The sequence below is a fragment of the Lipotes vexillifer genome, unplaced genomic scaffold, assembly GCF_000442215.2.
Source record: "Lipotes vexillifer unplaced genomic scaffold, Lipotes_vexillifer_v1.1 scaffold1077, whole genome shotgun sequence".
NCBI lineage: Eukaryota > Metazoa > Chordata > Mammalia > Artiodactyla > Lipotidae > Lipotes > Lipotes vexillifer.
The window spans coordinates 715,199-724,810 of NW_006784237.1; the positions used below are offsets into that span (position 1 = coordinate 715,199).

At 36.3% G+C, this 9,612-nt stretch overlaps 1 protein-coding gene across 2 annotated transcripts in view; it reads left to right on the forward strand.

Moving 5' to 3' along the window:
• Window positions 1–986: 986 nt before the first annotated feature.
• The window catches only part of TTK (TTK protein kinase), a 39,823-nt gene continuing 31,197 nt past the window's right edge, over window positions 987–9,612 (forward strand). For both annotated transcript variants that reach the window (XM_007456622.1, XM_007456623.1), the window contains exons 1-8: window positions 987–1,125; window positions 3,466–3,688; window positions 4,059–4,165; window positions 6,350–6,493; window positions 7,170–7,281; window positions 7,442–7,514; window positions 7,605–7,699; window positions 9,588–9,612. The exon at window positions 9,588–9,612 is cut by the window's right edge and continues 66 nt beyond it. In XM_007456622.1, the coding sequence (XP_007456684.1) occupies window positions 987–1,125; window positions 3,466–3,688; window positions 4,059–4,165; window positions 6,350–6,493; window positions 7,170–7,281; window positions 7,442–7,514; window positions 7,605–7,699; window positions 9,588–9,612 (918 nt within the window). The remainder of the gene's footprint in view (window positions 1,126–3,465; window positions 3,689–4,058; window positions 4,166–6,349; window positions 6,494–7,169; window positions 7,282–7,441; window positions 7,515–7,604; window positions 7,700–9,587) is intronic.

A 9,612-nucleotide genomic window follows, 5' to 3' on the forward strand; every position in this document is an offset into this window, starting at 1 on the left:
CGGGAAACGAGAGGTAGATGTGGACTTGGCTGGAGAGAGGGCCTGGCAGGGCATCTGGGGAGACTCCCTCTCTTGTCTGGTGTTTTAGAACAGGGAGAGGAGATGGTGGCCTTGATTCTGACAGTTACCTTTGGAACCTGGCTTCAAGGGGTGATACCTAGCTGCCCGCTTTATCCCCCTTTTGCATTGTTACGCTCGAGGTCTGGGGCGCCATTGATATCAGTGACCCTGGGTTACTGGATTTATGGGTTTGCGAATCACAAAGATGAGATTTACAGGAAGAAAGACTGCGGACACTTTGTGAACTAAACATCAACACCATGCAGATGAGCAAGTGCTCAGTACTGTACTAATACAGTAGATTCTTGGTATTAGAATGATTAAGGTAGCACATCATGTTTCTGCCAGAGATGCACAAGAACAAGCTGCTGATACCCCATTTATCAATAAAGGGCAGTGATGTTGTATGTATCATGCTTTGAAAGCACTTGCAATGTGCAGGTTTACTGACATAAAGCAGATGAATAAAGGAATGGTTATTCTCACTACCAAAAGGATTTTTTTATGCCTATATGCCACTACCAGAATCCAAGCAAACATACCATCACATTTTTTTAAACGACTGAACTTGCAGATGGCCCAGAGAAAATAATTCTGGAAAAAGAGTGAAAGGAAGGCAGAGAAGAAAAATGGAAAGTTTGAAAGGGGGCAGCAACTTCTGTGTTGTGCAATGGCTTCATTGACGTTCTGGTGGAAAGAAGAGGTGGACTTACCTGTTGGAATCCTTGCTGGGCAGATTACAAAGACATGCTGTTGTTTTTGTGCACATAGCTTCATAAATTCTACACTGATAATATCTGTGTTGAGATATTCATATAATTAATGCTTTAGTCTCCTGGGTTCTAAAAGGCTAGTTGCAACATTTTTTTCTTTAATGCTAGTAAAAATAGGAATTCTGAATAGTTCGATTTTTTTTTCCCTTAGAAATGGAGGCTGAGGATTTAAGTGGCAGAGAATTGACAATTGATTCCATAATGAACAAAGTGAGAGATATTAAAAATAAATTTAAAAACGAAGACCTTACTGATGAGCTAAGCTTGAATAAAGTCTCTGCTGATACTACAGGTGAGTTCCCTTGTTTTGAATACCTCTGCGGTAAAGGAAGGAAATGTTAACCACTGGGTGTTCACATGGTGTGTACTTTTCTCAGTAATTGACGCTCACCAGTTAGAGCACAAACATTTTATGTTTTAACCCTTTTGTGTGGAAATATTCCCACAATTTTCCACATTCTTAAGAAAGGACACTTAACATCACATATTACAGCGTGCTCAGAGGTAATTTTCGTAACTCTTCCATTATTGGCAGCTCTCATTTCTGCTGATAGGCCTGCCATCAATAGGTATGCCATTTTTTTTCCATTCCTTTTTTTGCTGCAAACTGAGAAAACCTCACCAATCTCAATAAAATGATGTACAGGTTTAAGGTTAAACACTCAGTATTTGATTGAAGAATCTTCCTGTTACTCTCCTGGCCTTTCCTATTCTCCCTTGCTCACAGCAGCTTCCTTGCTATGCCTCCTGTGTGCTGGACCAGCTTCTATCCCAGTGCCTTTGTCTTCGCTCTCTGCCTGGAGCACCGCTCCCCAACTATCTGCCCACTCTTACCTCCTTCAAGTCTTTGTTCAAATGTCATCTCATCGAGGCCTTCCCTAACCCACCTCTTTAAAATAGCAACCTGTGGGGTTGGGTGTGTGTCCCCTATTTCCTTTCCCTGTATTATTTTTCTCTGTAGCGCTAATCACCTTATATCTCGTTTACTCATGTGTTTATTGTCTCTCTCCTCCACTAGAAAGTGAGCTCTCTGAGGGTGTGGCTTTTATCTGTTGTGTTGTGTCTGCAGAACTAAGAATGGTGCCTAGCAAGTAGTAGGTACTTAAATGTTTATTGAATGATGAATGAGTGAAAGTGCCCAAAGTTTAATGCCCTAGTTTTATGAAAAGTATTAGCTCAGAAGCCGAATCCTTTACTATATTTTAGATTGTTGAGTTTTTTTGAAAAGTGACCTTTGGATAAGTTTGTTGTATCTGTACTAACCATTAAGTGGATGAGGGATTGAAAGCAAATGGCAGAACCTATAACTAGTCATGATGGCAGGTCATATTCACTTGAAACCACTTAGAAACTGATCAATTTGGTGTTAAGCAAATTCTCAATATGGTGATATTCTGTCACCACACTTTGTGTATTTAAACAGTGGTAACAAGGCTTGTACACCAAGGTAGATAAGTCCTTATTTAAAATTTTTAGCTTGCTCAAAACTGTGAGTACTTAACATATATTGATGATTGGGATGTAAGACATGATACTGAGGAAGATTAAAACCGTGGTTTCTAGATCAGAAGAATTTAGTATCTACTATGCTACATTGTAATATATGTTTGACATCGAATGAATACTAACACAATAAGACAGGATGCTTTAAGGTTTTAATAGAGGGAGAATGGGGTATGAGAAATACATCTTCAAAGACCGTTTTTTAGACACCTTGAAGGCTAACTCGTTAGGAAGGCGATGGGAGGTAAAACTGAAAATGAAGTTAAGATCAGACCAGATTAAATTTAAGGGTAGAAACAAAGTTATGAATCTGTTTTTTGTTTTTTTGGTTTTTGTTTAGTAAAAAGCAGAAAGAGTAATTTTGTTTGTAAAAGCAAATATTTAACCCTTGTTGAAGGTAACTGAAACTAATAGAAGGAATGATAGTTTCTCTGAGAAATCTAAATTTAATAATGTTTAATAATGACTAAAATATCCTGAACAGGACAACTAGTAACACTAAAGAAGGTTAAAAATAAATTAACAACGTGAAAATTTTGGAGAAATATGGGTAAATTGGAGGGAGAGGAAAATGACCATACCGGTTGCTTATCTTTTGTAGATTGGTTTTGTTTGATCAGTTTAAAACTAAGTTTGAGGAATATGGATGTAATGTTGGATCAATAAGGTTGTAAATGTTATGTTAGGACTAGGACAGTAAGTTTCTAAATTTTTAATGAATAAGCATGAAGAATTTTCCAAGAAAGTTGGTACTGGTGGTGGTGAGAGAGCCTTAGGTTTTCTTTGCATCGTTAGGATGCTAAGATAGAATTATGCTGCTGCAGCATACAATATTCTTAGACTGCATATGGTTTTCTAAAGCTCCTCATAAACATTTATTTCCAAGTTTTTTTTTCCTTCAAAATATATAGCTTTTTGTAGTACAGCATACCATCATAAAAATATATATACAGTAAATAAGTTTGCTTATATTTACATGAGTTGTTAAAGTTTTAAAAAAGCATTTTAGGGAGTTTGTGTATGTTCATACTGAGAGTATCAGTGATTAACTGTAATTTGAAAGAAAAGTGCAATTTGGCATTTGTTTTATGTCTTTCCTCTGTTGTGGTATATTTTGTCCCCTATTCAGATAACTCGGGAACTGTTAACCAAATTATGATGATGGCAAACAACCCAGAGGACTGGTTGAACTTGTTGCTCAAACTAGAGAAAAACAGTGTCCCTTTAAATGATGCCCTTTTAAATAAATTGATTGGTCGTTACAATCAAGCAATTGAAGCACTTCCTCCAGATAAATATGGCCAAAATGAGAGTTTTGCTAGAATTCAAGTGAGATTTGCTGAATTAAAAGCGTAAGTATTACCATTTTAACTGCATTTAGCTAACTATATTACATAACACATAACTACATCGCCAAAAGGTAAAATGAAAACATGTTGTCAGAATTACTTGTAAGAAATTTAATATGTTTTGACGAAATCCTTTTGTTTATAATTAACAAGTGAGTAATGTAAACCTTCTTTATCTTTACTATGTACATATTTCCACAAAGTTACATACTCTAGACTCTGCCTAAAAAGATTGTAAAAATTAACTTATTTAATTTTACATACAGAAAAAAGAACAATATCCTGTGTCTTTTGGAAAATAGAATGAGGAGTTACCAAACTTAGGCAAATGTGTCCTTTTTCTTAAAACTTGACTCTGAAATCTTTATTTCAGTATTCAAGAGCCAGATGACGCACGCGACTACTTTCAGATGGCCAGAGCAAACTGCAAGAAATTTGCTTTCGTGCATATATCTTTTGCACAGTTTGAACTATCACAAGGTAATCTGAAAATTTCAAGTCTGAATTTTAAGTACAAGATAACTTCCTACTGTAATGTACATTCGAATATTAAATCATGTGTATGAAATAGAAGTATGAGGCGAAACGTCAGATGAGAATATGGGGGAAGAATGTTACCTAAGTGTACATGAGAATATTTGTCATACTGGCCCTTCCACTTGTTAGGAGTAACCCAGGAAAATAAGTGTGAACATCACGTGTGTGCTATTAGATTCAGGAAACATCTAAAGGAAAGTGGCTTCTTTACTGAGTATTTCTGGGATGAGGGTATAAGATATTTAAACCAGAGCTTAGATAAGTTTGTCATGTGCGATGGTGTCATAGCACCAAAATATATATCAGAACATAATTGTAGCATTAATTGGTAGTTCAATTGAAAAAAAGTAAACTGCTGTAGAAGCTTTTATTTCTTGCTCACTTGGTTCTACCTAGTCTGGACATTTTAGATAGAACAAGGGCAGTCTCTTCCTCAGACATTTTCAGCATGGCCATTAGCCTTTACTCTTTTCATTTTCTGGGGCCTTTGGATCTCTCCTGCTGGCCCTCTGGCCACATTTTCCTGTTTTTCCATTTACCTTGTTGCTGCTCCAACCCTGATCCCATTTCCCACCAGTAATACACATATTATCACCATTTTTTCTTTTTGGCTCAGCCAGAATCCTTGTAGACATGTCCAAAGCAGGGCTAACTCCTTAGAGAGTGTTCGCCAAGACCGAGGTTGGAGAAAAGCACTGTATAAACTCAAATGCTGAACTTCTACTTATGCAGATGATTTCTGGGTCCTAGTTATCCGAATCATCTTCTCTGATCTATCCTGTGAACTATCAGGTGACTTAAAAAAAAAAAAAATCATCCCTTTCCTGCCTAGGAGAATTGCCTCATTGCTTGTTAGAGTTTGGCCAGGCCTTTAAGATCATCTAGCTCTCCTTCATTCTACTTTTTTAAATTTTTGAGGTGTTATGGCCTATCAACAGCAGCTATAAACTTATATCTTTAGAATACAGATTTTGAAAATCTCAAATTATATTATCTGTAAATAAGAAATAAACCTCATTGTTACCACTGGGATGTAGTAGGTCCAAATTGTGATTATTTTGAACAAGGTTGATGAATAGGCTTTCAGGAAAAATGCAAAATCCCCGAAGTCCTATGTGCTTTTGGTGTGTATGTGTATTTTTGTAGGGGTGGAGGACATTCCATAGTTTTTATCAGATTCTCAAAGGGGTCTGTGACCTTAGTAAGCTCCCTAATTACTAGTTCCTGTCTAAGCCTTTCTTTCTTCTTTTGCTACCCTGAAATGCTCAATACATGAAATCTCAGTACTCTGAATAAATGTAGTCTTAGTCTCTATCAAATATGTTTATGTTATTAAAATTTGTAAACTGTGAGAAGCTAGAGGCTGACTCTTAACCATTTTTATACCCAAGTACCAAGTGCATAGTATAGCCTAGTGGCTCCCAAAAATGCTAACACATTTCATAACATACATGACGTATACATTTAATATTTATAAATGAAATTCTAAACGAAATGTATTGGGTAAGTTTGCAGTTGAAAGACAATTTGTTTGGTAATTTATCTGTAGTCAAAAGGTGATTTTGGCAGTTTCTCAGTTATTTTGCATTTTGGGGGTGGTGTAGCTAAGTCTGGTAGCTAAAGATTCATCTTTATTGTTACATTTTTTCACATGAATCCTTTTGATGGGAATTTCCTTTAGCAAAAGATTTCAACCTTAATGACTAAATGTTATTATAAATGATAATTATTATGCTGCGTTGTAACAGATTGATGCTCTTGAGACGGTTGCAACATCTAAGGCTTAGTTTTCCCTTTTACTGAATTCGCTCAAGTTTCTGTTTGAGTTGACCTTTGCTGCCCCCATTTTGTAACTGCTTTGCTAACATTTCTTTTACTTGTGAAAATGGACCGTGGCAATAAACCAATACATAATTACATCAGTTACATCTTACACAAGTAAACTGTTTGACATGACTTGTTATCAGAAGTGAGAAATTGCTTATTTCCTTATGAATAACGTGCGTGAGCCTTGGAGTAAACATTTTTGTCTAAGACTTTAAAATTTTTTTCCTAGGTCCTGATGAATACGCCTCTGGGGAGTAAAGGGTGCTGCATTAAAATGATGATTATTTTTTACTTTGTTAGGTAATTTCAAAAAATGTAAGCAACTTCTTCATAAAGCTGTGGAATGTGGAGCAGTACCCCTAGAAATGCTGGAAATTGCCATTCGGAATTTAAACCTTCAAAAAAAGCAGCTGCTTTCAGAGGAAGAAAAGAAGAGTTTATCAGGTAAATACATTAGTGTGTGCTAATACTTTTCTGTGGTGTTTTGTCCTGCAAAAAAGGATTCAGGATAATATTTTATAGAAAAATATCATTTATTTAGAATGATCAAAATCTAAGATTAAGTTTTAGATGTAAAGGAGGTAAGACTTTTAGAAGTAACAAAGTCATTACTTTCTTGTTGGAATTTTTTTTTCCCTAATCAAACTCTAATTGGTGACACATTAAAAACAGCTTGATCTAAAACAATAAGGTCCCACTGTATAGTACAGGGAACTGTATTCAATATCCTATAATAAACAATAATGGAAAAGAATATGAAAAAGAATATATATAGATAAATTACTTTGCTGTACACCAGAAACTATTACAGCATTGTAAATCAACTATACTTCAGTTAAAAACAAACGAACAGAAAAACTTGATCTAGGCAAGAGAATGACTTTTTGCTATTAGAAATAAGGAATGTGTCTTTACTCTTGAGTAAACAGTTATATAATTATGGAATAGTTTTGAAGTATAGTTAGAGAATTATCTTCATAACATCTTCATGTCTGTATATCTTATTTGGGGACAAATATTTACTATGAATTGACTTTTAAAACATTCTTATTTATGAGATTACTTTTTTGTGTATTTCTTATGTCCTTATAAATTTAATTACAATTTCAAATGTTTACAGCATCTACAGTATCAAATGTGCAGGAACCGTTCCCCAGTACACTTGGACATTTACTGAATAGGAACATCAGTTGTGATTCCAGAGCACAGACTAAAGCCAGGTTTTTGTATGGGTAAGGAAACTGAATCCATTTTTTAAATGCTCGTCCTACATTTATATTATTTATACATCTGCATATATATTTTCATGTTACAATAACAATGTTTAACAGTTGATGAAAATGCATGTGTCAATATTCTTTTAAAAATCAGGAGCATTTTCTTTCTGTTTAGAGAGAACATACCCCCTCAAGATGCAGAGATAGGCCATCGAAATCCTTTGAAACAAACAAACAAAGCTAAACGAGTAAGTTATTTTTAACTCTGGTTAAAATGGTAGTGGTGAGGTTTGTACTTATTTCCTAGTTAGTTACTTAATCTTTCAAAACATTTTTAGTCATGCCCATTCGGAAGAGTCCCAGTTAACCTTCTAAGTAGCCCGGATTACCATGAGAAGACAGATGCTTCCGTTGCACCACCTTTTACTAAAAGGTATGTTTGAGTTTTAATTTTTTAATTTGGTTTCAAAACTTGAAGATTGATGGCAGAATGATCTTAAAGTCTTTTACTATGTGAAAGTAATTATGATTACATTTTTATTTAGTATGAGGAATAAGTGGGAGGTATGACTTTATTTTGCTTTTGCACTCATTAAAAATATTCATTAAAAGAACTATTAAAGAATTAGGAAACACAGAGGAAAAAAGATTAAGTCAACACCAAGCTTAAAAGACTATGCAAACAGCCCTGGGGTAAAAACTCCTGATGTTTGAACATTTCTCCCTTATGGTAGCCTCTCTGGTAAGACTCTTTGGTGGGTATGGAAGTCTCCATAGGGGTGAAGGGAGGTCTGGGAACAATTTCTTTTGCAGCTAGTTCAAGGAAAGGGGCAGCTATCAGTGGGAGAGATGATTAATTCACTCACTTGCTCCTTTTTTTTTGACATGTGCACCTCACTTTACAGTCAGCATAGCCCTTCTTTTTTTTTTTTTAATTTATTTATTTTGGCTGCGCTGGGTCTTCATTGCAGCATGCAGGCTTCTCTAGTTGCAGTGCACGGGCTCAGTAGTTGTGGCGTGCTGGCTTAGTTACAGTATGTGGGATCTTAGTTCCCTGACCAGGGATTGAACCCTTGCATTGGGATGGAGTCTTAACCGCTGGCCCACCAGGGAAGTCCCCACTCATTTGCTTCTGAGTCTAGGGCTTCAAGAAGTGGGGCAGGGTAGGTAGAGATGAAGTATTGTTCACCACATCTAATGTGTTCTCCTTCCTTCAACTTGAAAACTGAGAATCTCGTATTCCAGCTTAGCTAAGGGACCTCATTTTTCTACTCTGTTTTTAACTATAACCACTATTCATTACATTATTTCTAATAGGAAAGGCTCCTTGGATGCTAGAAAATCATTTTGCAAGTAAACTTTAGAAATATAACCGTTTGTTTTTAGCTGGTATCTTCTATACTTAAATTCTTATTATACTTAGGGCTTGACTGAACATTGATATTAAAGAGCATTTTGGATGTCAGGGTTAAGCTCCAAAATCTTATGACTATTTTCTTGTCATCTCCATTTCAAGTGCTAGCTTAGGAGATTTTCTCCCACTCAAAAAAATAAACAAGCCAGCCATTTTCATGGTGCTTGTTTTGATAGATTGTGAGCTAGGCAGTCTCCCATAGGAGGGCCTACACCCTAGTTCTTATCCTTAAGCTATTTGCAACCTGAAGTGTAGTTTGATCTACATACTGCTGTTCCCTTGTCCTTTCCCACATTCATACCTTGACTCCAGCTGTTACTTATTACATAACAGGGTAGGCAATCACCTACTTACTACTCATCTCTCTCACTTTTATCACTGCCCAGCACTTTAGTCACATTTATACTGGAATCTTGTTATTTTTAAAAATATCTTTCCAGGGGACTTCCCTGATGGCGCAGTGGTTAAGAATCCTCCCGCCAATGCAGGGGACACGGGTTTGAGCCCTGGTCCGGGAAGATCCCACATGCCGTGGAGCAACTAAGCCCGTGTGCCACAGGTACTGAGCCCGTGTGCCACAGCTACTGAAGCCTGCATGCCTAGAGCCCGTGCTCTGCAACAAAGAGAAGCCACCGCAATGAGAAGCCCACACACCACAACGAAGAGTAGCCCCCGCTCGCCGCAACTAGAGAAAGTCTGCACGCAGCAACGAAGACCCAACACAGCCAAAAATAAATACATACATACATACATACATACATTTATTTAAAAAAATCTTTCCAAGTGATTTTTCCAATTAAAAGGTGTGCATATTGTTAAAAAGCCAACTTTAAAATTGAAAAAATAATATGTTGAAATGATTGATTTCAGGTTAAACATTACAATTGTTTTGTTTCATGGGTAACAGACAGATCTCTGGATCAGAATGCCGA